The 27,774-nt window shown below is 39.2% G+C and overlaps 1 protein-coding gene and 1 long non-coding RNA gene across 2 annotated transcripts; one reads left to right on the top strand and one right to left on the bottom strand.

Moving 5' to 3' along the window:
• The first annotated feature begins 616 nt into the window (after positions 1-616).
• On the top strand, positions 617-26,788 carry ipo9 (importin 9). Its single transcript, XM_057846687.1, has 24 exons — positions 617-951; positions 4,674-4,735; positions 4,846-4,932; positions 5,007-5,208; positions 5,280-5,368; positions 6,039-6,125; positions 6,208-6,327; positions 6,472-6,572; positions 9,232-9,290; positions 9,674-9,825; positions 9,883-9,981; positions 10,044-10,150; positions 10,235-10,374; positions 10,463-10,625; positions 11,828-12,054; positions 12,131-12,279; positions 17,554-17,682; positions 17,749-18,024; positions 18,132-18,298; positions 20,649-20,782; positions 20,869-20,991; positions 21,084-21,203; positions 24,662-24,738; positions 24,929-26,788. Exons 1-24 carry the CDS (start codon positions 801-803, stop codon positions 25,037-25,039), a joined length of 3,132 nt encoding a protein of 1,043 aa, XP_057702670.1. The 5' UTR covers positions 617-800; the 3' UTR covers positions 25,040-26,788.
• Positions 4,364-9,327, bottom strand: LOC130922138 (uncharacterized). Its single transcript, XR_009064460.1, has 4 exons — positions 9,236-9,327; positions 7,603-7,705; positions 6,031-6,321; positions 4,364-5,228 (listed from the first exon to the last, which is right to left on the bottom strand). It is a non-coding gene; the product is annotated as an uncharacterized LOC130922138 (long non-coding RNA).
• Positions 26,789-27,774: the final 986 nt, after the last annotated feature.

Below are 27,774 nucleotides of genomic sequence, written 5' to 3'. Positions count from 1 at the left end.
CTTCTGTGGAATAAAATAAATAATATCGGTGGAAACGGATTACGCTAGACAAGCACTTTATTATGCTTGTTGTTAACACTTGTGTATGTAAATCTGATGTTAGTAGATTGTTTTTATTCTTGGAGATGAAACGCATGTGTGGCAGCTTTGTATAATTATTTTTTTTTACATAGCGTTTTGACAGTTGCCGTCATATTTTCAGAATCACAGCACCGTATACCGGCCCTGAATCTTATACCAGAACTGCGTTCCTGACCGTTCCCGCCCACTTTCACCCCTGCCCACACCTGACATCCTGTTAACACCACTGGTTTAGCAAGTTTTGAAATCAGCATGCCACTTTTAGTATAATCCGATTTTTTTGTCAAATTCCTTCCACTGTTACTCTATGGAAACCACTTTTTTCACGAACCACTCTCGTAAACAAAGCAAAATCCGCCTTTGCAGGTTAAAATGCACCATAAAAGACTGACTAACGTCATTTTGAATTTATTTCTGCAGCGGTGCAGTTCAACAAGGCACGTATTTCCAGATAATCCCCGCTTGTGATCGATAGGTGGCAGTATTTCACACTTCAAGTCGATTGTCAAAGCATCAAAACAACAGTAGAAGAAGAGAAAGTCTTTTCCTCCACCTCCGGCTTTTCCATGCATTGGCGCGCTTAGCGTTTCGTGGCCGAGGTCCCTGAACGTCCTCCGGCAGCCAGCTACCGGTGGACCGTCGACCCACCCCGCTCCGTTGTGCTGGTGGCAGTAACCGTACAGAGGAGAAGAACCAAAACGACACTATATATAGCAGGCATGAGCGCTGTTCGGTCGGGTTCGGTGGCCGGCCCGGTCCAGCAGGGGCTAAAAGAGGCTCTCATGGAGACCCTGACGGCCATCCTGTCTCCGGTTCAAGAAGTGCGCACCGCCGCTGAGGAGCAGATTAAAGTGCTGGAAGTGACAGAAGGTAAGTAGCGGCCGGTCGGAGGAGTTTGTGCCGAACGAGGCCCCTGTGTGTGGTCGTTGGGAGTGAAGACTACAAGGAAGGAAGGACTGAGGGGGGGGCACCACCTCGCGCCATGCGGACGAGCTGTCTCTCTCTTCGGCTAACATATTAGCCGAAACTAGCCTCGTCTCTGTTGGCTGAGTTTCAAGCTTCAAGTCTGATTTTAGTTCAGAGGGACACACTTTTCCCTGTTAGCTCATTAGCTCAAATTGGCCAATTTCTACTTCTCAATTTGCAACAGGTCCTGTAAGTGCCAATCCCACCCAAAAGTGCCATTTATTTTATGCCTCGGTTGCCATGGAAACCACTTACTGTCACTCATTCGGCTTTGACTGTTTCCCCGTGAAAAATCTCAATTGGGTTGGGGTCAATGGTAAATACGGACATACAGGTGGCAGATGCTCAAGTTATGTCAGTTGACACTAATCGACAAACCCTTAAACCCAAATTTGTTTTTTGAAGTTGAAATACTCAATTACTAGGGGTGTAACGGTACACAAAAATCTCAGTTCGGTACGTACCTCGGTTTTGAGGTCACAGTTTGGTTCATTTTTGGTACAGTAAGAAAATAAAATGCAAAATATAAATGTGCAAGTTGTTTATTACACACTTGTGTGCTTTCAACAGTAGGAACATTAGCCTATACAAAGCTAGAATTCTGCTCAAAAAGTAGCTGGTATTTAAAGATAATAATCCAACAACAATTTGCCTTTCAGACCCCGCGTATTGGTCAGCTTTCTTTCTGAAAGAAAGAAGAAAAAAGTCCTGTGCTAAAGAGAAAAGCAATCCCAATGACAAAGATTTTAACATGTACTTTACAAATGAAATGCCTCAATGAATCATTTTTTTTTTCTAATGAACGGTTTTCAAAGGCTTTATTGATGGATTTTCTCAAGTTAAAGCGCCACACAAAAATTAATTTTAATTGTGTAAGCAGGATCTGTGTATTATTCTTATTATTTAATTACAGGTGTTTTAGCTCATTTCAATTTATTTTATTTAAATGGGCTAGTATTTTATTATGTGTTTATATTTTACAAATGTGATGTAGCACTCATTTATATTGCATATTTTGTGTTGTATAGCTTTAGCTCCTATGTGAATATTAGTTCCTACTTGTTTTGTTGTGGTAGGAGGATTTTGTATTGAACACGGGGCCGTGTTGGTTATTATTGTAGCAGAGAAGACAGCAGTAAATCAACAAAGACAAGTCAACTGTGCCCCGATCTACCACTCAAGAGATATGATGGATTCAAAAAGTGGGTTACGATTGCATATTAGTTTGAAAATCGACCGGATCCAGCGTATTTTTACACGAGTGACTTCCGGTCTGCCCGATCCTAGCTCGTAGTATTGACGCAGGAGGGCTGCGTCTCGCGTCAAATAATAAACTCTGCCGTTCTGGGACGCGTCTAACACGCGGCCGCACTGCGACTGGTGTGCAATGGCTGACTGACTTTAAGGTCCGCGTTTCACTGCGTTCTCTCAGTGGCCACGTTGTCGCGCCGTTGACATTTCTGGGTTATATACTGTCCTACCGTGTTGGTCCTCATTATAGTAGAGAAGACGGAGTAAATATAATCTACACAAAGAAACTGTAACCCGATCGACTCACAGCCTGGAAAAGTAAGGGTTACATTACATCAGAAACTCATTCGGTACGACTCCGTTCCGAACCGAGCACCCCGTACCGAAACGGTTCAATACAAATACATGTATCGTTACACCCTTATCGATACAAAATTTAAATGTGATTTTTTTAATCAACTCTTTTAGTCCCATTGACAATGGGAGACATCCTATCATCTGGCTCTTAAAAATAAATGAAACTTCTTCTAACGAATGTATCATTAGTCGACGCCCACTCCATTTGAACCCGTTGATTCGCTGAAAACCCTCCCACTTCAAATCTCGCCATGTCAAGGGAGCCAATGAGGAAACGGAAACTGCAAAAATATCCTTCAATACTGTCAAGAGTAGTAGAAACTCCAACTTACCCTATAACAACAAATTTTTGGTGACCTGTGGTCGTACCAAAAAAAAACCTGATTATTAAGGTTGAACGATATTGGGGGAGAAAATGACATGGTGACTTTTTTTTGGCGGGGGGTGCAATATATTCCGATATTAAAACTAGAATAATTTTCACCAGATGACTTGAATAGATCTGTTTGGGAAGGCTTTGGTTGACTCACTATCACTACATTGTATTCATATAATACCATTTATTCCAGGTTAAGAATTGCACGTCCTGCGGTGGTAGTATTGCGGATGTGACATTGCGATGCAGATGTGCAAACGATATATTGTTCAGGCCTACTGATTATCAATTCTTTTGCAATCAAATTTCGTACCCGGATACAACATGGTCGGTATTGATACTGCGATATTTTTGACAATTAATTGCATTCGAAATCTCCTTACGCCAATGAATCAGAGATATATTGCCAAAACAGCAGCCTCAACAAAACAATTGTTACCTGAAATGAGAGTTACAGTAACAGCAGTTGAGAGCATTTCGCATGTATCCATTGTCTGTGACTGTCACGTTCGTTTGTACAGCTAACCCTCTAGGCAGGCCCCCCATTTGTCAGCAGGAACATTGTCCACCCCAGCCTCATATCACTTTGGTTGGAAAGCTGCCGTTTTCATTCTGGATCCTTAAACTGTTTAATAACTGGTGTACTGTGTGACTGTATGGCGGAATCTCGTCCATCAAAAACAGAAATAGTTTTCGTCTGACGTGGGCACGTGGCGTTGAAATCGAGTTTCATCACGCAGATGTTCTTTTAATAATTACCGAAAATGACATCTTACAACACTATAAAATGCAAACACACTAATTACATCCCACTCGTTTTTTTTTTTTTTTTTTTTTTTAATTTTTTCGGCTTCTTTTTTTTTTTTTTTTTTTTTTGTTAATGTATTTCTATTGAAAAATAAAAATGTCTAAAATGATTAATCTTTTTATTATAGTCATTTTTCTATAATAAGATAAATGTCTATCAACATTTTTTTCGACATCATTTTTACAGTATATTGCACGATTTAGATTTGATGCTCTATGTAGTGTTTCTATATCAAATCTATTGTCTTAAAAAATACACTTTTAAAGTGTTTTTTAAATTCAGTTATTGTGGCAGTTCCGAAATGTAAAATAATAACACATTTTTAAATATAGGACATTTTCGTTTTATTGTTGCAAAATATTGAAAAGTAGTTATGAAAATTAAAAATTCTAAATAAAACAATGCATTTTATGTATGCTGCAAAGCCTGCAATGCATTGTGACAGTTGCAAATTGTATAACATAAAATGACACAGTACTAGATTTCATATTTTGACATTTTTTATCATATTGTCAATTGACATATCCATAATTATGAAAAATAAGATCATGTACTTTATCTTATTTTTGCATAATATTGTCATTGAAAAATATAGATTTATAGCTTGATGGAAATTTTATTTTTTCTAAACTTTTTGTGTGATATATTTGCCGTATTATTATTCAAAATATCTGTAAATAGGAATGTTTTTTTTTTTTTTTTAGCTGATTTTAAATCTTTTTTTTTCAGTGATGCGGGCATGGTTAACAGTTATCAACCAGACCAAGAATTAGCACTTATAGCAATTACAAAATATCTTTCAAATGAATATTTTTCTATATATCCTTTGTATAGAGTTTGGTGTCCACCTTGCAGAACTCACAGTCGACCCACAAGGAGCACTTGCCATCCGCCAGGTGAGTTATCGTGAATGTATGCACGCTATCAAGATCCAAAAAGTCTTACTAATCAGAAGCTATAGTGTTCATGTTTGCTACTGACCGCAAAATCTTTGCCCTGTGCCCAGTTAGCGTCAGTCATTCTTAAGCAGTATGTAGAAACTCATTGGTGTTCCCACTCAGAGAAGTTCCGACCCCCCGAAACCACTGAGCAGGTACAGGCTAGAGCAGGACCTCTGCTTAACTGCATTAAAAACCGTGCGCCCTCTTAAGTCCACGTTCTTTCCAGGCCAAAGCCGCCATTCGGAGCTTGCTGCCTAGTGGTCTGCGCGAGTCCATCAGCAAGGTGCGTTCCAGTGTGGCCTACGCCGTGTCCGCCATCGCTCACTGGGACTGGCCCGAGGCCTGGCCGCAGCTCTTTACCCTCCTGATGGAAATGTTGGTCAGCGGTGACGTCAGCGCCGTACACGGGGCCATGAGGGTCCTCACAGGTACACGAACATGCCATCACCTGGCAAAAACAAAATAATTTGGGAGCATTTACGTCATTGTGCCCCTCCAGAATTCACTCGAGAAGTGACGGACACCCAAATGCCGCTAGTGGCTCCCGTCATCTTACCTGAAATGTACAAGATCTTCACCATGGCTGAGGTAACCGCGCTAACGGCATTGTTTCTCCTTTAAATTTAACCCTTTCATGCACGAATTATGGTTAGTATTTTTTTTTCTTTCGATGTTTTGATTACGTTGATTTAAAATAGGCGTCTCAAACTTGCAGCCTCCATTGACATCCAATAGTAGTATTAGTGTTGCCCGCATTTTGAGACAGGGAATAAAAAATATATCTAAATAATTTTGAAAAAATTAAAGACTCCAATTTGGAGGGAAATCTGTTTTTTTAAAATAGTAATAAATATCAAAATCACAGAAAACAAATATAATTTTTTTTTTTTAAAAACCGTAAAGACATACATTGAAATAAGTCGTGTGTATTTTGCTCTGGTAATTTTATGTATTATTGTTGTTTGTTTTGTGATCTCACATAGCTTAATTCTTTGATTTCCATTGGCAGCAATAGACGTCCAATTTTAACTCTCAGTTGAAATGGATTGGACGTCTATTGCCGTCAACAGGTGTTTTCAATATTAATTTCCCTCATTTACAAACTACCACAACAAATACACTCTGACCTGGGCTGGCAGGGAATGAGTTCAGCTAATAATAACTAGAATAGATGGCCACTGTATTGGCCACTGTCCCTAAAAGGGTTAATACGGTAACCCTTTGTTTGAATTTGCCTTGGTGTTTCTTACCGCGGCAGGTGTACAGCATCCGTACCCGTTCAAGAGCTGTGGAGATCTTCACCACCTGTGCCAACCTCATCTGTGCTATTGAGGAACTTGAAAAGGTCAGGACGCAGTTTAAATTTATTACATACAGTATATAAAATGATTCCATTATTTCTAACTGTAGTTCTTGTGTGCTTTCAGGGTGCAGCCAAAGCCTTGATTTTCCCAGTCGTGCAGCAGTTTACAGAAGCGTTTGTGCAGGCACTACAAATGCCCGACGGACCCTCGTCTGACAGCGGCCTGAAGATGGAGGTCCTTAAGGTGAAAATAAATAGTAATGCCGTTACAAATGAAATAAGAAGTGTGACGGTGTGAGAATCATCAATCTCAAACTTAGGACCTCCTATAAACTGCTTGTACGTAAATTGCAAGGTTGACACGGCTATGTATTTCATCTCCTTGCAGGCGATAACAGCATTGGTTCAGAACTTCCCCAAACCTATGGTTTCTTCCATGCAGCAGATTCTGCCCATCGTTTGGAACACACTGACTGAAAGTGCAGCTTTATATCCTTTTGCCAAGACAACTCTGCACACATTTAACAGATATCAGACTAAATGGGCAGAGGTGGGTAGTAACGCGTTACATGTACCCCGTTACATTTACGTGAGTAACTTTTTGGGAAAAATGTACTTCTAAGAGAAGCCATACTATTTACTTTTACTTGATCAGATTTGTGAAGAAAAAACGCTACTCTTACTCTACGCTTACTCCTACTATGGGCTACACAATAGTCATTACATTTTTCTTCTTTAGTCTACATATTAGTTTTTTTTTTTTTTTTTTGCTAGCGATGCTATTGCCAAGAGTAGCGCTACCAGTATCACCAATGAGAGGTTGCAACAATAATCACATGACTCCATTACACCAATCAGACGCAATCTTGCCGTTCTATGAACACAAAAGCCTGTTTAATCACGCGTCTTTAAAGCACGGTAACAAATGAATTATTTGACATAGACCGCTGCCATAAACATGAATCGAAAGCGCAGACTTAAAACTCTCTCCCAGTTTTTATTTGGCACCGATTGACCATGGAAAACCGGAGAAATGATCCTTTTGATTTCATAATAGTAACTATGAAGGAACTCCAGTATTCACTGTTCTAGCTATGAACTATTTTCTCCACTAGAGGGGATGGCACTCATGCTCTTTGGACGAATAATGCTGCATTACTGTTTTTTTTTTTTCTTCTTTTTTTTTCTCTTTAATGTTTTTTTTTATTTTTTTTTTTTATTCTTTGGCGTATGGTGGTTATGTAATGGGTTATTGTACAGTATCATTATAACAACAATTCATATTGATAATTTTGTGCTGAGAGAAAAAAATACCATTGTTTAAAAAAAAAAAAAAATCAAACAAAAATAACCAGTTACTCAAAATGTTCCTCATCACCTCAGTATTCTTTTCACTGGATACTTTTTTACTTGTACTTGAGTACATCTTTTAGAAGACTACCTTTATTCTTACTTGAGTAATATTATTTTGAAGTAAAGCTACCTTTACTTGAGGAACATTTTTGGCTACTCTACCCACCTCTGTAAATACGTTGCTTGTTAGGTCTAAAACTGTCATAAAACTCTTATTTTCTAAGACTTCTCTGCTGCCACACAAATGATCCCTTTTGATTGAAGGTCATCTGTAATAGTACACACATAACAAAGAAAATTACACAAACAGCATTAAAATGCAAAACACGCTTTGTATTCTTTTGTTCACAAAACCTGTTAGCTTAATGCTAATATACTATGAAAGACACCAGTGGTACAGTAATGAAAACTAGCATTGCATTGCAACTATAAAACAATAAATATTCACTTACAAGTTCTTCAGACAGAGATAAGTACCGTAATTTTCGGACTATAGGCCGCTACTTTTTTCCCTCATTTTGAATCCTACGGCTTATAGTCCAGTGCGGCTTATATGTTGATTTATTTGGGTTAATAGCCAACACTTTATTTGACAACGGCGTCATAAGACTGCCAGAAGACAGCCATAATTATGACATGACACTATTATGAGCATCAATGAATGCTTATGACAGATGTCACTAAATGTCATCCGGCAAATTATATCACCAACTCTGTCCAGCTCGGATCTTTTACATGCAGTCAAAAGTGAGATAATTTGACATCTCTCATAAGCATTCATTAATGCTCATGGCAGTGTCATGTCATAATTACGATGGTCTTATGACAGTATTATAGCGCCACAGTCAAATAAAGTAGCTAACTAGCAAATAATGAAACAACTGGAACAGTAACTGAAAAAATTATTAGCACAGAACATGAATTTTGAATGTTATTTACATCTGTAGAGCTGCAATGCATGCTAGGAGGCATGTTGGATGACAACAGTGTTGACAGCAGGTGGCAGCAGAGGATCACTGTCTCCCCCATGCGGGAAGTGATGGCAAAATGACGCTTCTTGAATTAATGAAGCTTTGCAGCCAATTGGTTCAAAGCTTCATAATGATTCATTTGATTTTATGATAGTCTTATGATGCCGCTGTCAAAAAGTGTTTCCGGTTAATATCTTTTGATGTAAATATCCCATAATACAGTGAGCACAGCTGCGACTTATAGTCCAGTGCAGCTTATCTATGAACAAATGCCTTTTTTGTGTCAAATTTGGTGGGTGGCGGCTTATAGTTAGGTGCGCCTTATAGTCCAGAAAGTAGGGTAATATAAACACTTAACTCATTGTCTGCATTGCTCTCCCAGTCAAAAAGGATTAGACCTCTAGCACTGTCAGTGGCACTGAAACATGAGCATTCACAGCCAGGACACACAATTTAAATGGATTGAACGTTTATCGTTGTTATGGGCATCTGGTCTGTACGCTGCCAAAAACAAGTTTTATCAACAAAGCTGCAACACTACTATTACCCTGTGAAATGCCGCACTGCCAAACTAGTCTTTTTTTATTTATTGATCATTGCAGATTCTTTAAAACTACTAGTTTAAAAAAATAATAAGTAAAAAATATAAAAATAAATAGAGGTTGTAAGGTTAAATTGTTGTTGGGTTTTTTTTGGGTGGCGGGGGGGTTATCCCAGCCTTACTTCAAAGCTACTTTTTCCTTAAGATGTAACAAACTAACAAATGTAAATAGAGGGCTTTGAAAAGTTCATTGAGGTGCAAATCCCTTAACCGTCATGCGCACTTACGTCAGAACGGAGGTAAACTACACAGAGGAAGTGGACAATCCAGTCGACTCTGATGGTAAGAACATGACATCAAAACATATAATCCATCAACGCCCGCTCCCAAGTGCGCTGGTCTTTGGAATTCTGATGTAATATGTTGCGCTTGTGTACTGAGGTTTTTTTTTTTCCTTACTGGGAGTTTTTTTTCCCCCTCATCCACCTTCTTGTTTTCCCCTTTCCTCTTAGGGAATCATGGTGCCGACTATTGCTATCCATTGTGGGAGCAATGTTTTATTTTCCCTTATCCTTATCCTCTTGTTTTCCCTTTTCTTCCTAAGGAACTGGGGCACCAACTGTCTATATTTTTTGGGCAGGTTGTTAACTGAAAAATTAGTTCCCTCATTGTGGGATTAAAAAAGTTCATACCATAACGTGCCTTCCCATCGTCCACTGTTTCAGGTGAAGTCCTGGGCTTTGAGAATCTCGTCTTCAGCATCTTCGATTTTGTACACACGCTGATGGAGAAGAAAAAATTCAAAAGCACGGTGAAGAAGGCGCTACCTGAACTCATTTATTACATCATCCTCTACATGCAGATGACGGAGGATCAGGTGAGCCGTAACGTGTGATGTCATCGTCAAAATGGGCTGACCGCTGTTTTCACGCAGATCAAAGTGTGGTCAGCCAACCCTCACCAGTTTGTGGAGGATGAGGATGATGACACACTGTCCTATACTGTTAGGATTTCTGCACAGGACCTACTGCTGGTGAGATAAAACCTTGCATTTGACAACAACAGAGTTAGTGCATTTAAACTCTTGTGTATTAGGCGGTTGCTGCCGAGTTCCAGAATGAAAGCGCGGTAGCGTTGGCGGCGGCAGCCACCAGACACCTCCAGGAGGCAGAGCAAGCCAAAAACAGTGGCAATCAGCATTGGTTAGTATCTTGTTTTTTTGTTTGTTTTTATTTATTTATTTATTTATTATTATTATAATTTTGAACATTTTTTTTCTCGACCAGGTGGAAGATCCATGAAGCTTGCATGTTGGCACTCGGTTCAGTCAAAAGCATCATCACTGAGAACGTAAAAAACGGACGCATTCAGTTTGACATGCATGGCTTTTTAGCCGGCGTGGTCTTGGCTGACCTCAACCTGGCAGGTGAGATTGAAACTGAATGCCTTACTTACAAAAACAGTTATAAATGAGAAGAAAAACATTGACATGTCTGCTTTCTCACCTTGCGCAGCAGTGTCGCCGTTCCTCCTCGGTCGCGCTCTGTGGGCGGCCAGTCGCTTCACCGCAGCCATGTCACCGGCGCTTATACAGCAGTTCCTGCAGGCCACCGTGAGCGGCCTTCATGACAGCCAGCCGCCTTCAGTGCGGGTATCTTCGGTCAGGGCCATCTGGGGGTGAGTGTGGAGATGAAATAGTATGACTGGAAAAAGATTTTTGAATCTACAGTAGGTATTGAATCATGGATTTGAGCATGCAATTTGAATCCAGCTTTAACGTATTAGGTACCTGCCATTGCCGAGTATTGTGTATTCATTTTTTAGAAGTAGGGCAGCTACACGATAACTCAATTATCACATTAAAGACAACAATCTTGAAGTAGATTAATTGTTAAGCGACAATGTTAACCTAAAAATTGTCCAAATTCTCTTTTTTGAACCTCTTAATTTTAAATAGTCTTTCATTTATGTTTTAAAGTTGTGTTTTATTTTACATTAAGTAGAGGTCGACTGATATGGGATTTTCAAATGCCGATACGGATATCTAAAAAAAAAAAATTCAGCCGATTGCCGATATCCAAAGCAGATTTTGTAAAATTTTGAGGCTCATATCCTATCCTCTTGAATTTTTCAAAAAAGCCTCTTTTATTAGGTTATTTCAACGTGGACTGATAAAATTTAGGGAGTCGATACGATGTACAAAACTGCTCCAAAAAGTCTCTTGCACCCATATTCCAAACTCAACAGGAAATTGGGTAATTTGGATTGAATGTGAAATTTTTATCCGTGTCTAGGGAGTTGGTTGGATCCTCCTCAAAATAGGTGAGACTGTTCATGAGATCTTAAGTTATCAAAATGGTGAGTTTTTATTCACGGGCCTGACCTGGGCGGGGTGCAAAAAAATTTTTTTTCTTTCGCTGTTTTCCCTATTTTTCGCAGCGGAAAAGCAGGGGAATACAGTGGGGGGGAAATCCCGCTGTATTCCCTCGTTTTTCGTGGTTTTCGTAAATGTGAAAACTGCGAAAAGCGGGGGAATAAAAACGAGGTAATACAGTGAAAAATGTTTTCACTGTATTCCCCTGCTTTTCGCGGTGTTTGCCTGAGTTGCGCCAAACTGCGAGGGCCCGTTCAGTCCTGCTTGCAGGCCTAGTTAACTTTGTAATTTCTCAAAATTACATAGATATTCAGAAACATCTGCTCTTGCTTCTGTCAAAATGCTATAAACAGCTAGTAGTGATTGACTTACTTTAACAGTTACAGTAAAGCACAGTTGCACTTGAATAATCAGAACTTAATCAGAAAAAAAATCTGACACTTAAAGCATCGAACTATCATAACCAAAAAATGTTTTTAAGGAATGTATATGATTTCTACTCAAGGTATTGTGACCAGTTAAAGCTGTCTGACAACACGCACATCCTCCAGCCCTACCTGCCCAGCATCCTGGAGGGGCTTGTCCAGCTGGCGACACAATTCAACTCAGAGGTACTGGCGCTGGTCATGGAAACGCTGTGCATCGTGTGCACTTTTGACCCGGCCTTCACCACCAGTGCGGAGAACAAGATCTGCCCTCTTACTATCGCTGTATTCCTCAAATACAGCAACGGTACGGCTACTCTGACTAAGGGGGGGAGTTGAAAATGCTGATGCGTGTACAATGCATTCGGTTTTGCTCTCCTCAGACCCTGTCGTGGCGTCCCTGGCTCAGGGCATCTTCAAAGAACTGTCCCAGATTGAAGGCTGTCAGGGACCCATGCAGATACGGCTCATTCCCACACTTGTCAGCATTATGCAGGCCCCTGCTGACAAAATCCCGACTGGACTATGTGCTGTAAGTGAACAAAGAGATACCATGATGCTAATAAAAAATGCATTCTCTTAAATTTCTATTCTTGGGCGAACCAAAAGGACGGAAAGATTAAAAGCATTTTTTTTTTTTTTTTACAGGAATCAAGTCTTACTTTTATAGTGGAAGGGGGAAAGAAATTCCTTCATTTTACAAGACTTATCATAATTTGAGGGGAAAACCAGAAAGTAGCTCTTCCAAAGCAGCCAAATTCGAAGCATCATTAACTCAAAATTTAATAACTTCTTCCATTCCATATTAAACATGTCCTGCAAGTTTCATAATGATATCTTCACATGTTCTTGAGTTTTAAAGGAATTCCTTGTAAGAACTCTGTGAGCTTTGACCTCATCACACTATAATTTAATCACTTCTTTCGTTTCCTATTACAAACATACCCTGCAAATTTGACAATAATCTCTTTATTCGACCTTGGGTTATCTTGAACACAGACAGACATACATACAGAACCGAATACATAAACTCTGCCTTCTGTGGGTTTCACCTACTAGCAGAGGTAAAAAGTCTTTAATTTTTAAACTTAAATATGTCTTTTGAGTAAGAAAACCCCCATTTTATGAGAGTAACAGCAAAATATGAGAGAATTTGTTTTTTTCCCCCTGGAATACACCAGTAATTTCTGGACTTATGGGCGCCCCTGATTACAAACCTCACCCAGTACATTTTTAAAGGAAGAACCATTTTGTACCTACATAAGCTTGTCTATAAGCTGTGTGTGCCCACATAGTACAGGCATGAAAATCTCTCACCTTTCGGCGAAATTCGCCGTTTTGAAGTCAAAAAGGATGACCTACGTGAATCGTGTAGATCCGAGGAGAAACATTTTTTTAAGGGGGGGGGGGGTCGTTTGTAGGCATGTGCCAGTTACCTTCACGGATTACCATGCTATGAAAACGTCGCGGTTACAAAACCACTAAAATTTTCCGTCATACAGTAGTACGTATTCGTTATTTTTCATGTGTCGAAAATGCAGCCAGAATTAGCTTGGCGCGGCAGCGCTTACCCCTTCCCCTGTTTGATGCTGCGTGTGTCAGTGACGCTATTCCAGCAAACCCAAAAACAAGCACTCCAATCGCAAGGCGTAAATTCTTCAATTTATTGATCTCTCAAATCGTGGTAACTGAAATATACCAAATGAATACATTTAAAACGTTGTACACTCGTATTTTTCCACATGTGAGTAGCTTCAACAGTTTAGCTTCATGAAAAAGTTCGTCAAAAACAAAACACACATTTTCCTTTCAAATTCAATACACAAAGTTACTAATAACTTACAAAGACGAATGATAGGCAAGGCTTAGCTAGGACAGCAACTTCATTGAGGTTAATCACAGCCGCTGAGAGAGAAACAAGTTTGTATGCGGGGAGGAAAAAAAAAAGCGTCAAAGATCGCTAATTGCGACAGATGATCTTGTACTAAGCACAAATTCACATTCGCTGGAGGAGGTAAAGTATCACTCCCAATTGTTTTTAGATGAATGCATTTGCCAGCATATTGAATTTAGTGAGTAATGGTTTTCGTTTTCATATTTTGTGGTATGACAAAGTTACTGCCGTTCGTTGCAGCTTGCGTTGAACACTGCCGGAGCGTCTGGTGAAAAAATAGCTCCCGTTAAGGTAGCGTCAAGCTTGTGTATTTAACGGTAATATAAAAGCAGTGTTGTCAATAACGCGGTATCGTAATGCGTAACTAATCTGATTACTTTCTTTCAGTAAAGAACAATCTAACGCGTTCATTTTTCTAAATCAGTAATCTGAGTAAAATTACTTTCCTTGATGCCTGTGCGTTACTATTTTGTTATTGCCCCATAATGTGTGTAGAATGAAGAATACTGTAGTCATGGGAGTGACATCATATGTCACATTTTTTAATCGGGGATGGAACAAAAAGGGTCACGTGTATTACCATGATGCGTGAGCGCTGGGAGTTTGCGGCCAAAACAACATAGCCTTGCTACCTCGCCAGGATGCAATGAAATAGGCAGGAGATATACTACAAACGGCTGCATTTGCACACTGGAAACACAGCCATTACTTCACATTTTTGTCCAGTAAAGATAACAAAAATATTTCCGTGCGCTGCAAACTTTGCGCTGGCTCAAAAAGACTGTCCACCGCTATAAGCATCCAATTCAAGCACCACTTGGAATTACAGCACAACAGGTAACACGACAGCCAGGACTTTTTGATACTGCTCGTGCTCAATCCTCGGTTCAAGCTCAGTTGTTGTTGAGGGTTTTGAAAGCTTAGGTTTAAAGAAATTCTAAATATCCATCTTGCCTCCTCAGCTGTAGTTTTGGCTAAGCAATGCAAACGGCTGTCTCTAAGGTTCTATAGTCACATGATCTGTTCGAAAAATAATTTGGACCCATTATGAAATACTTTGAAGGATTCCTGTTCATTTTATTCATTTGTGTTGTTTGTTTTATTGCTCTAAAACTTTTATAGACAACATTTTAAGGGCCATATTCAATGGTCTTTATTTTAAAGGGGAAGTTCAGAATTTTTTACATTAGGCTTAATCTTTGAGTTAGCCGGGGTTTAATTAGTCGTTGGAAATGATTTGAACAAATTCTGTGCAGTTTGACAGTTATTTGTTAGTTTCAGGGCTCCGGAGTGGCTAAGCTAGCGCGAGTCAAAGGTGGTAGAAATCAACTCCTTCAACTAATTAAACCCCCGTTAACTCGAATATTAAGCCTTATGTGAAAAATTAAAATGGTCAAATTCGCCACATGTAGGACGTTTTGCCGACGGCGGACATTTTGGCAGAACGCCGGAACATATTTCCTCCACACCTTTCTCACCTTTTTAACCCCTGACCCATTTTCATGCCTGATAGTAACATGAGATATTTACAAAGAAATACAGTTTTCAAAATTTTAATAACACACCTTAACTTTTCTTTCCAAACTGTGCCAGCAGCATGGCAGTTACATAGCAGCAACACAGCAGTACAGCACTAACTGGGCTGGTTATTAGAAACATAAAAGTCTTTGTTAGCCATCTTCATCTTCCTCCTGTGCACTGAAACCATGGAAGTCTTCACCCTCAGTGTCGTATATGAATAGGCTCAGATACACTTCGCCACGCACCTTGTCTTTCGTTGTCGCTTTTAATGTCTCTCATAATGAGGCAAATTCACTCATGAGCATGTGCCATCCTCTTCGTCATGTAGCAGACCGGCTTTTCGAAACCCATTGGTGATCGTGGATTTTTTTTCACACTGCTCTACGCTGTCAGGATCCACTGGCAAACTAGTGCTCTTCGCATGCGGTCAGTTTTGGTAAACGATCTCTCGCTGCCGGTCATCCAAGCCTCCCATTCAACTCGGAGTGCCACTTTAAATGCGCGACTCACTATAATATCTAAAGATGAGGGTCGGCGACTTTTCATTCATGCACAAAGCACAAAGTTAAATTACCGGTAATAGTGCAAACTACGGTCTTCCTCGACACATATATTCCATGTGTCTCACTGTTGTATTTTATGCTCGCGTGCCCCTGGTGGCCGTTAGAAAATTTGATAAATTGGCCGTATCATTGCACAATTCCCAGGATTCAAAATAGGGGAAAAAGTAGCGGCTTGTAGTCCGGAAATTACGGTATGTAATTTTATGGGGTTGGGGGCACTCAAGAGTTAAATGCTGACACCATTAAACTCTGTTGCCAATCCAAATACATGATGTGCAGTAGGGCTAGGCAATATGGCCTTAAGTACTTATCACACCATTAAACTCTGTTGCCAATCCAAATACATGATGTGCAGTAGGGCTAGGCAATATGGCCTTAAGTACTTATCTCAGTAAATTGAGCAGATTTACAGTACCTCAATAACGATAAATGATGAAAAATTTGCCTAAGCGGACTGTTATATAATTTAAAAATCTGAATCAATGCATCAAATACAAACGCAACGTTTCTCGTTGATTTATTTACCAGCTTTCAATTTCACATATTTAACAATTGTACATGCAGTGTAAACATTGAGCATATACAAATATCTATTCTTGTAAACAATAAGCATTCAAGTATGAACATTTATAACGGCTTGTATGACTTGAACAATGTGCAACATTGTAAATATTTCTATGGCCACTGTGCAAAAATTTCATTGTGACACAAATTATTTACAGAAAGAGGGGCTTGAACTTCAGATTACTCAACACAAGTGTTTACTTCAAGGTTTAAAGTTTTTTCCCCCAGAGCATTTACTGAAATACGCGCACACACACATGCACCCCCCCGACCCCACATACACATTAAAATATACTGTACTGCTCGAATCCCAATGAATCATTTAAGATTTTATGATGGCAGTAATGACACAGAATGAAGCAAGCACATACAGAAAAATAGCTGTGGCCAATAAACGGTCATATTATAGGCTACACTGTTGGGTTATACTTTATGCTGAACAGAAATACAAAGTAACGCGCCATACTGATGGCTACATGCAGTCTATGCCCAATCCACTCATTAAGTTAAAGTTCAGCCATTTCGACAAGGTTAGCGCCGCTGTCGGTGGTGGCGACTTCATATCCCACGTCGAGAGCATTTGTTTCAGGGCCTGAGCGGTCATTTCACCCGTGTGGTTGTCCGAGAAGTAGGCTATATCCCGCACCCAGGGTGCGCAGCTCCCATTTGTTGTCTATGAAATGGACTGTCAAACTCATATTGGGCTCCATGTTTCGTCGTCCTTCTCGAATCCAAGAAACAACCGATTTCCAGTTCTCTCTTGGCACCAACACCACACTATTTGCATCGTCTAATGCTATACTCCAAATGCCTGTGGCCTGGCTACTTGTAGCTGTTTCACTATTATCCGACTCATCACATTCCCTTGTAGCGTTAGCGTACCAGTTGATAGCAATGGGCTTGTTTGATTGAGTTCCTGATAGTCACATGACGTGACACGTAAGGACACTGGGTGTATTGAAAGAGGAATGAGCATAGCCAAACACATAGTCAAAGCGGGCTAAAAGAATTCATTTTTTCGTTTCATTGAAACACCGAATTTACCGACATGGTCAAAATTACGTCAGTCATCATGAACCATTTCGGTAAGGATAAAACTTTGGTAAACCGCCCAGCTGTAATGTGCAGGCACCATTATATCTGTGGATAAGTGTTCCAGTTCACTGACTAGTTGTATCTTGCTGTTCCATCTGTCCAGTCTTCCACTGTCTCGCTACATTCCTCCCAAAAACTCTTTTGACCTGTATTGTGGCCTGCGTTCCAGACGGCCATCGACACCCTCACCACAGTTGTGCGCAACACCAAGCCGCCTCTTTCCGAGATGCTGGTGTGCCAGGCTTTCCCCGTGATGGCACAGTGCACCTTACGCACTGATGACAATACTGTCATGCAGGTAGAAGAGGCAGTCTTTCAAGTTTTTGGACCCTTTATAAGAAAAGTGGCTTTTTCCATTTTGCAGAATGGTGGCGAGTGTTTGCGGGCGTACGTGTCAGTTGCCTTGGAGCAGATCGCCCAATGGCGCGATGACCAAGGGAACAGCGGCGTGTGGTATGTCACGCAGGTTGTCAACCTGCTGCTGGATCCAAGAACCTCAGAGTTCACGGCCATCTTTGTCGGGAGGCTGGTGTCCACGCTCATCTCCCGGGCAGGGACGCAACTCGGCGAGCAGTTGGACCAGATTTTGCGAGCTATCCTCAGCAAGATGCAGCAAGCGGAGACTCTGAGTGTCATGCAGGTAATGAAAAGAATTCAGTATTGAAGCAAAAATGGCTAATATGGTAGATTTATAATCTCAGCAGAGCCCTTAGAATAATTTCTCTCTGTTCTTCTCACTCTGCGCAGTCTCTTATTATGGTGTTTGCACACCTGGTTCACTCCCAGTTGGAGCCCCTTTTGGACTTCCTCTGCAGTCTTCCAGGCCCCACGGGCAAACCTGCCCTGGAGTTTGTCATGACTGAGTGGATGAGCAGGCAACATCTCTTCTATGGACAGTACGAGGGGAAAGTCAGGTCAGGATGCAATGCAACTTCCATAGTCAAAATCTTTGGAAAAATCATGCCAGAAAATTCTAATTCACATGTTGTACATTAAATTCCGTAGTATAGGGCATACCTCACTATTTGCCCCAACACCCAAATTTAATAAAAAATAGACATACAGTTGTTAAAAATTATTGAAACCCTGCTGCTGTATAGTTTTGTACAAAGTCTGACATTTTTTTATTTTTATTCATAAACAGATCAATAATGACTTAAGTGTAATGTAGACAAATACAACTGTCAATTATCCAAGTCTTGATTATGAATAAGTTAAAAAATAAATGTCATACCATAACACTATATTGTAGTGGGGGTTCAGTAATTTTGAGCAAAACAATATACCTATCATCCAAAGATGCCCTTATTTAAATTCGTAATGTTTTATATTGAAAAATGTTAAATAGAAAGATTGTGTGAATTAAAAATATATTAATCAGCCAAATTGACATCAATCAATACGCCAAGTTGCATCCTCCTCAGTCATATGCAGCCATATGGTGCATTCACAGCCAATCTGAAACCAAAAAAGGGACTTTAATTTGATAACCAGGTTACTACAGTTTTAAAGAAGAAAAAATAAACTCCAAGAGATGATGGACTTGGGCCTTACGCCTGTTACTCGCTAGCACTAGCATAGGAGCTTTGTCAAGCACACTGTGAATGTCCATTCTTTTTTAATTGGCCGCACCACTCATAACTAGCGTTAACTTGTTCTTCTCTAATGGCACCAAACATATGACACAGTTATTATGGCGATAAAATCCTTTTTCCCTAACCTAACACACCTGGCTAGTTAGCAGCGTGCTAGCATAGCTGACTTGTCGTAGCAAATTGTGGCTATCCCCCCAAAACAAATCCGTCAAACCTCACATGGTTAGCATTAAATCGTTCTTTTTGTGGCCCTGAGTGCGTTCTCTCGGCAACAAGTCGGCACAAAAGCTAAAACTAACTCGTCTTCGCATAAACATAGCCTTGGGAATGCTATAGCCGAGCAAAGGAGCTAAAGGGGAGTTGGAAAAATGCAGTCTGAGCGTGTGCGCTGCTACGTTCTGAAACGCAGTGTTGTTAGATAACGATACGCTCTAATACAAAGTGTTAATGTCAGCATGATGCTCTGGGTTGCCAAGCAAATCGAAGTAAGGTAGTTGGCCCGTAAAAATCCATTTATAAGCCGCTTTGTTTATTCATTTTTGCCTGTCCTGTTCAGCTGATTGACACGGAGAATGGAAATCTGAGTGTTCAATTGGTCTGAACAGTTTTAATATATAACACGGGAGTGTGACATACTCCCATTGTGATCATTCAACGTGCCTCGTTTATAGAAAAGCAGCGAACAGAAATGAGTTATTGGGGAATAGAAGTAGTGCTGCAACGATTAATCGATTAACTCGAGTATTCGATTAGGAAAAAAAGATTCGAATTAAATTTGGTGCCTCGAATATTTGTTTAATTAAAGTGGGGTTGTAATGGTTTATTTTGAAAGTGTTTGCATTGAGTTTTATTGATTTGCGTGGCTACACTGCCCTCTTGTCTGCCTCATTTCACATGGCTGAATCCAGCTGATCCATGTTAAGACCAACATAACTTAAGCTTTTGTTTGTGCTAATGTTTTCTAATGCATTCGTAATTTAGTTTACAGGTATATTTAGCCATTTTCTGTGGGAATATGTGTCTGAACCATTTGTTAAGAGAATTTTTTTTTTTTTTTTTTTAAAGTTAGCGTTTTATACCATTTAAGCTAGCAGACTTTTGCTGTGGGAATTAACCAATTGTTCTTTTGTTGTACATAAATTCTTATTTTATTTTTTTATAATGTTTGAGGCTCAGCTTGGATGTTTTAATTTTTCATGTTCCTTATCCGATTACTCAGTTATTCGAATAACAAGTTCATCGATTAATCGACTACTAAAATAATCGATAGCTGCAGCCCTAAATAGAAGAAAAGTGAGAACACATACACTAACTATGAATATGGTAGTGCTATCGTTAGCTGGTTTTATTTCAAGTTGACCATGTGGGTGGGCCTGATGACCAACAAAAAAGAGGAGGGGTGGGAGTCAGATAAGTGATTGGGAGGGGTAGAGTGTACACAAAGCAGCCATGTGTGGTGTAGAACCCAGTATTTATGTGAATCCCTTATGACTGCGAGTATGTTTTCGTCCTATTCTATGCTGCCTGATCGCTAATCCTGCCGCTTCGTTATTAAAGCCAGATTCAAAGCGAAAGGAAAAAAAAAAAGTTGCATCTTGTACTCTGAAAAATAGGTTATATTTTCATTGAAAATTTTTGGTATTACCATGTCGGCCATGTGTTCCTGCAGCTCGGTGGCTCTTTGTAAGCTGCTGCAGTACAGCCTCAACACTGACGACAAGCGCCTCCAGGACATCGTGGTGAAGGGAGAAGAAATTTACAACCCCGCGGAGGGCATCCGCACCCGCTCTAAAGCAGCCAAAAGTAAGACATCAAAACAATTTGAGACATGAAGCGGAGGAACTCGTTCTTGGTGAATCGGTTTGAATGCTTATCATGGCTAATGGCAGATCCGGAGCGCTGGACTAATATTCCTCTGCTGGTGAAAATCTTTAAACTGATAATCAACGAGCTGTCGACCGTGGTGGAGGCCAACGCCAGCAGAACTAATGCAGCCGACTGGAGTCACGGTGGTCAGGGACTCGCCAAATCATTTTTATGCACAGTGGTACTGTATATGTGTTAATCCATGAAAATTAGGAGTGCTCTTTGTGTTTGCTCTCAGATTCCAGCAGCATGTGTGAGGAGGAGGAAGATGGCGACGAGGAGGAGGAGGATGATGATGATGATGAAGAAGGGCTGGCAGGGCAACTGATATCAGACCTCATTGCCTCTAACAAATATGGTAATAATTAGGGTTGTCCTGATCATATATTTTTGCGCCCGGTTCCAAGTCAGAGTCCTCATTTTGAGAATCTGGCAGTACTGAGTCCTGATCCGATACAGGGGGGGGGGGGGGAAGTTATTTTTTGGGTTTTAATTTTACAGTACTGTACTTTTTACAGTACTTCCGTTTTTTTCGGGAGTGTTGTGGAGTATAAAACATATATATTTTTGTATCTTTTGGTAATGCCATTGTATTTCTTGATTATTTTGTTACTTTTTGAGCCCTTAAAAAGTTAATTAAATTAGGTCTGAATGATATTGGAAAAAAATAACATTGCGATATATATTGCCAAGGCTTCACATTTACTCTTTGGATTGGTTAGAGATTGACCAATATGGGTTTTTTAGGACCGATCCCAATTATTAGTAGTTAGAGGGGCCGATAACCGATTTTTGGAGCCGATATTCATTTGCAGTAAAAGTGTAAAAAATGGTGTAAAAAGTTGAACTATTCAAACACTGAACTTCATTGAAATGCCTAAAGCCATACGTGGAGATTAAGGGGGGGGGTGTCATTGCATGTAATTGAGTTTCCATTACATGACTTTAAAATTAAGACTTTGCCGGTAAAATATTGTCTACAAAAGGTGTAACAAAATGAAAGAAATTAACAAAAAAATTATTTTTTATAATGATTTTTCAAACCGATCATGTGACTAGAACTTTTGAGTGCTAGTCACATTTGCTTTCCTTAGCCAAAAAAAACCAAAAAAACTTGAGGACAGAAGAGGCAAGATGGATATACGGAATTTTTTTCAAACCTAAGCTTTCAAAAGCGACAAAAACTACTGCGCGAGAACTAAGGATTGAACATGTGGACCATGAAATGCCGGAGAGCACCGCCAAAATAGTGAGCGGAGTTTCAGTTTGCCCCACTAAAGGCGTTAATTGTACAACAGAGCCACGACCACCACTGGGCATACCATATGCTATGGACGAGGATCTTAGCCAAAAGCATAGCTGTCCTAAGCAGCCTGATTTAGAATTACTTTAGAAAATGATTGGAAACAAACAAACAAAAAAAAACCTGTCATTTTCAACGTATTATTAAAAATGTTCCCGGATGGAATATTCAGTCAAAAAATGCTACGACAGAAAAACATGCGTGCACGCACGCGTACACACACACCTGGGATACCTGTATGTACGAGCATTGGCTAAGCTACTATCTGAGTATATATTGTAAGTTAATTTTATTGCCGACACTGCGCTTCAGCTTCATCAACATTTTTTAAAAGAATCGGGTTTTTAATTAAAAACATATATTTGTTTTTCTTGTTTTTCTTCATGCTTGTACAGCCTCTCTCACTTTGCTTCCTGCTGCTTTTCAAGTTTTTTTTTTGTATATGTAGTACACAGTGTTGTCACAGATTACTTAATAAAGTAATTTAATTACTGATTACTGATTACACCTCAAAAAGTAATCTAGTTACTTTACTGATTACTTTATTATCAAAGTAACTAAGTTACTTTAAAAGTAACTTATCAGTTACTTTTTGCCAATTTTTCTCCTTTTGCTGCCTCAACATAAATATGACAACAGAAAAAGTTCATCACATGTAATTGATTTTTTCACATAAGGCTTAATCTTTGAGTTAGCGGGGGATGAATTAGTCGATGGAGTTGATTTCAACCACCATTGACTCGCGCTAGCTTAGCCACTCCGGAGCCCTGAAACTAACAAATAACTGACAAACTGCACAGAATTTGTTCAAATCAACTCCAACGACTAAATAAATCCCCGCTAACTCCAAGATAAAGCCTAATGTCAAAAATTCTGAACTTCCCCTTTGAAATAAAGACCTAGCTGTTAAAATATTGTCTATAAAAGCTGTAAAACAAACAACAAAAATTGATGAAATGAACAAGAATCCTTCAACATATTTCATAATGGGTTAAAATCATTTTTCAAGCAGATCATGTGACTAGCACCTTAGAGATCTTTTGCTTTGCTTAGCCAAAACTACACCTGTGGAGGCAATATGGATATTTGGAATTTCTGTAAACCTAAGCTTTCAAACGCAACCAACAACAACTGTGCTTGAACAGTTTCATATGTATGTATATATACAGTATTGGCCAAAAGTTTGGCGACACCTCAATGGTGGATACTTTGAAGAATGTAGAATATAAAAACTGTTTTCAGTTATTTCACTTTTTTGTTTTTTGCCATTCCACATGTTTGTTCATAGTTTTGATGTATTCAAAGGGGATTCACAATAGTAGTGAAAATATATAAAACGCAAAAATGATGAGATGTGTCCAAACGTTTTTTTGTTTCAGAGTCATAACCATGCTTTGCCCCCAGTCCCACAAAAGTAAAACTCCGCCTATGGTTACAAACACTAGCAATAAAATGTGCATAAAGGTTGGTTACAAACTCTAGAAGTGCTGGCTGTCTTGTATCCTGTAGGCTTTGTTTTGAGTTTTGTGGCGTTGTGCTGTAATTCCAAGTGCTTCCTTGTTGAATTGGATGTCGAGTTTTTAGCGGCCGACAGTCTTTTTCCGCCAGCGCAAAGTTTGCAACGCACAGAGATATTTTTGTCATCTTTACAGGACAGAAATGTGAAGTAATGGCTGTATTTCCAGTGAGCAAAGGCGCCCATTTGCTGTATATATCCTGCCTTTCACTGTTAGCATTCTGACGAAACCGCGAGGCTATGTTGTTGACCGCCGTGGCAGACAGCGCTCAAACAACATTGTAATACACGTGACCTGTTTATTTTTCCCACAATGAGAAAACGTGACATGTGATATAACTCCCAAACTCAAGAGCAATATTTTCTATTCAAATGCTCTTCGTACATGACTACAGAATTCTTCATTCTACATACATTATGAGGAAAAAACAAAATAGTAACGCACAGGCACAAAGGAAACTAACTTTAATCGGATTACTGGCTTGGAAAAATGAACGCGTTAGATTGCTCGTTACTGAAAGAAAGTAATCAGATTACAGTAACGTGTTACTAACAACACTGGTAGTACAAGAGAAAATGAAATTTTCATCACCACCACAATGACGCTGAACTGATGGTGAGTTCTGCTTTGTATGGAGGAACACCCTTCTAAAGGTGTTTTGAATTAGAATTAATGAAGCAGACAAAGGCTTAACTTTTTTGGGGGTCTTTGATGTTAACACTCAATCAGAATAATTGCAAAAGTTAATGCATAACTATAAGTTGACATTGTGTTGTTTTCTTTGCACTGCAAAAAATTCAATCTTGCCAAAAATGTATCTACTGGTAGTTTATAGTAAAAAGAAATGGCTCATCATACTTAAAATATGATGAAATCCTTTCAAAAGTGATTATTTTGAGACAATCGTGTTCCATTGGCATTTTTTTTTACTTGTTCTTAAGCGGAGTTTGAAATAATATTCCTTTATAGTCACCGTTTTGTTTTGCATTTTTTCAGATGATGACTATTACGACGACGATGACGAGGATGATCCTGATGCCTTAAACGATCCTTTAGATCAGATTGATCTACAGGTATAATATCAACCAGATTTTTTTTTTTTTTGAAATCCCATATTGCATGCAAAAATTAATTCACTGCCATTAATATCGATAGTCATCCAGCGTATAATTGCTGCCAGCCCTTCCAGTCTACTGCCATCAATAGCAGCCAATGAGTAAAGATTCCAACCTTCGTTTCCTGTTTTTCCTTCTGTCCAATCAGGCGTACCTGACAGACTTCCTGACGCAATTTGCCCAGCAGCCTTGCTATAGCATGTTCTCAGGCCACCTCAACAACAATGAAAGACAAACCTTGCAGTCTATAGGCCTCTAGCCCTTCTCCCCTGCTCATCCCTTCGGTCTTCCTATCTCCTGACACTCATCAATCGCCTAGAAAGAAGAATGCCAAGGGGAAAGAGAACGCACTTCATTGTGACGACCTGGTTTTCCATGTTTGTTAAAGACTGCACGGGGAGGCTCAAATGGAAGTTTTTCATGGGTGAGCCCTGACATTTGAACTGTATGCCAATTCCTCTTTATAACGCTGCCTGTTTTTATGTGACAGAAAACATGAAACGTTTTTTGGAGAAGCAGGAAAATTATTGGAGGCCTTATTCTCCCAGGAAATATTGACTGTTTCTTATCATTCGATGTAAAGCTCTTAGTCTAATCATGTCTTGGCATTATCGAGGTTTGTTTAGTATTATTGGGGGGGGGTCACTGTTGCCATGGTGATTCTGAGCCTTGTCCTTGTCTTGTGCCCACAAAAAGGTGGGAATTAAATATTTCTAAATAATGAACAGACTGCTTTTGCAAGGTTTGTTTCACTTTCAGAGGCTATGAATGTTTTGTCTGTGCTCGCACTTTTACATTTCATAACATGCACCCTTCAAATTGCTTCTACTAAAAACTTGGACTGTCGTCTGATGACCCGTATTGCTTCTTGTATCGCTGTATTTAATTTCATTTATTGGCTACCTAGTACTTCAATGGGAACCTTCAACTTAAAGATATTTTAATTATGCCAAAGACCAAGTCAACGTCTGTGATAAAAGCATTCTGGGTATTGAAATTGTGTGCAGAAGGCTACAGATATGTTGAACCTGTCTGTGAAGTTTTGCTATACATTAAGAGAATGAAAAAAACACTGATCTTAGTGTGGGCAGCCGGGTGACATTCATATAAAAGATATTTGCGCAAAGTACTTAAGCATGCAAATTGCAAATTTATTAGACCTCTGACAATGGAGAAAATAATATTTACATACCAAAAAAATGACATCTTATGGGTGCAGCCATTTTGTGATGTCAGTTATACCCACCACCTATAGACTTGCACATAGATAATGGGTGTTAATGAATGATTTAATGAGAAAGTGCAGGTAATTTGGGATACTTACATTTGTTTGGCTAAAATAATACTGGCATTAATGAAATGTCTGCCCCCTACATCAGGCGACCGCCTCCTAAAAATACTGGCTGTTATTTGCTTTTTTCTCCAATCTTTCACATCAGAAAAATGGAATTCTGTGTTTTTGTTTCTTTGTTTTTCCAGCAAATATTAAGTTTTTTACACTGGGATGGACATGTTAAAGGTGTTTTCGTTCCCTTTAAACTACATTTGCTGTTGTGCTGATTGTAATGGCCTTGGAAATTTTGCATTTACAGCATGTTTCCAACAACACATCTCGTACCATGGGCGTCGCCAGACATATTTCACTGGGACACTTACCCTAGTATTGATCAGCTGTGCCCCAGTATAAATTTCACCGTTAAAAATAAATAAATGAAATACTTTTGGGTTTTGAGTCTACATAGCATATCGTACAGAATGCGCCTATTTAATATGTTCATATTAGTCTATTTACTCCGTATACCGTATTTTTTGGATTATAAGTCGCAGTTTTTTCATAGTTTGGCTGGGGGTGCGACTTCTACTCAGGAGCGTCTTATGTGTGAAATTATTAACATTATTATATCAATTCACATGATATTTTGGTGTTTTGGAGTGAACTGATGGTTTGGTAAACTTGTTAGCATGTTCTTTATGCTATAGTTATCTGAATAACTCTTAATAGATATGTTACGTTAACATACCGTCCAAGTTCCCATTTCATTGTTCATGCATCATATAACATCATACTGTACACTTATTCAGCATGTTGTTCTCTATTGTATTTTTATTTAAATTGCCTTTCACGATGACATATCTGTTTTATGTGTTGAATTTTATCAAGTAAATTTCCCCCCAAGATGCGACTTATACTCCGGTGCGACTTATATATTATTTTTCCTCTTCATTGTGCATTTTTGGACTGGTGCGACTTATACTCAGGTGCGACTTATAGTCTGAAAAATACGGTACACAATCTGCATATGGATCCTTAATATGGTACTTTATGCAAGTAACTTTGCACTTTTGGGATATATGCTGCAATCATGTGTATCAGCACATCCGAGTTCCCACGTTGGAAAATCGTTCTGATGTGTTGTAAAGTCGTAACGTGTGATAAAAACACGGTTGCTACAAAGAAGGGCAGCCTATTTTAATGCTTCAACAAGCAAATGGACAAGTTGATTGACTGTTTGACACCTTTTATAGACTCCATGTAATAGAGAATAATTATTTTCAAATACTCTGTACGTATCAGGCAGTTAACTGCGGTAAACTGCTGTTCGCAAATTGAAGTAGCAGATTAGCTGTCGTCTTTTAGCTAGCTGGCTATGAATACAATGACAAAGGCAATTTGAGTGAGAAGCTCTCAAGAGCTTTGTCTATGGTTGATATATGTGGTATGTGAACTATCAATACTGATTAGGGCTGCAGCTATTGGTTATTTTAGTAGTCGATTAATCTATGAACTAGTTAGTTTGAATAATTGAGTAATCATGTTAGGAACACAATTAAAATACCTGATCTTAGCCTTAAATGGTATAAAAAGGATAAATTAATGAGGATCTAAGTACAAGAAAAGAACAAATGGCTAACTTGCATAGCAAAAGTCCTCTAACTTAAATGCTATAAAATGTTTTTTTTTTTTTTTTTTTTTTTACAATGCTCTTAAATCGT

This window comes from Corythoichthys intestinalis, chromosome 9 (genome assembly GCF_030265065.1).
Source record: "Corythoichthys intestinalis isolate RoL2023-P3 chromosome 9, ASM3026506v1, whole genome shotgun sequence".
In the NCBI taxonomy this organism is placed as follows: Eukaryota; Metazoa; Chordata; class Actinopteri; order Syngnathiformes; family Syngnathidae; genus Corythoichthys; species Corythoichthys intestinalis.
The sequence above is the reverse complement of the archived record's forward strand: the minus strand, read 5'-3'. Positions and strand labels throughout refer to the sequence as shown.

What these genes read in the sequence shown, in the direction of transcription:
- ipo9 (XM_057846687.1), top strand. Translation starts at nt 801, where the DNA reads ATGAGCGCTGTTCGGTCGGGTTCGGTGGCCGGCCCGGTCCAGCAGGGG. An exon ending in TGAAGATGGAGGTCCTTAAG is followed by an intron (nt 6,328 to 6,471) that starts GTGAAAATAAAT and finishes ATCTCCTTGCAG; the next exon opens with GCGATAACAGCATTGGTTCA. An exon ending in ATGACAATACTGTCATGCAG is followed by an intron (nt 17,683 to 17,748) that starts GTAGAAGAGGCA and finishes TCCATTTTGCAG; the next exon opens with AATGGTGGCGAGTGTTTGCG.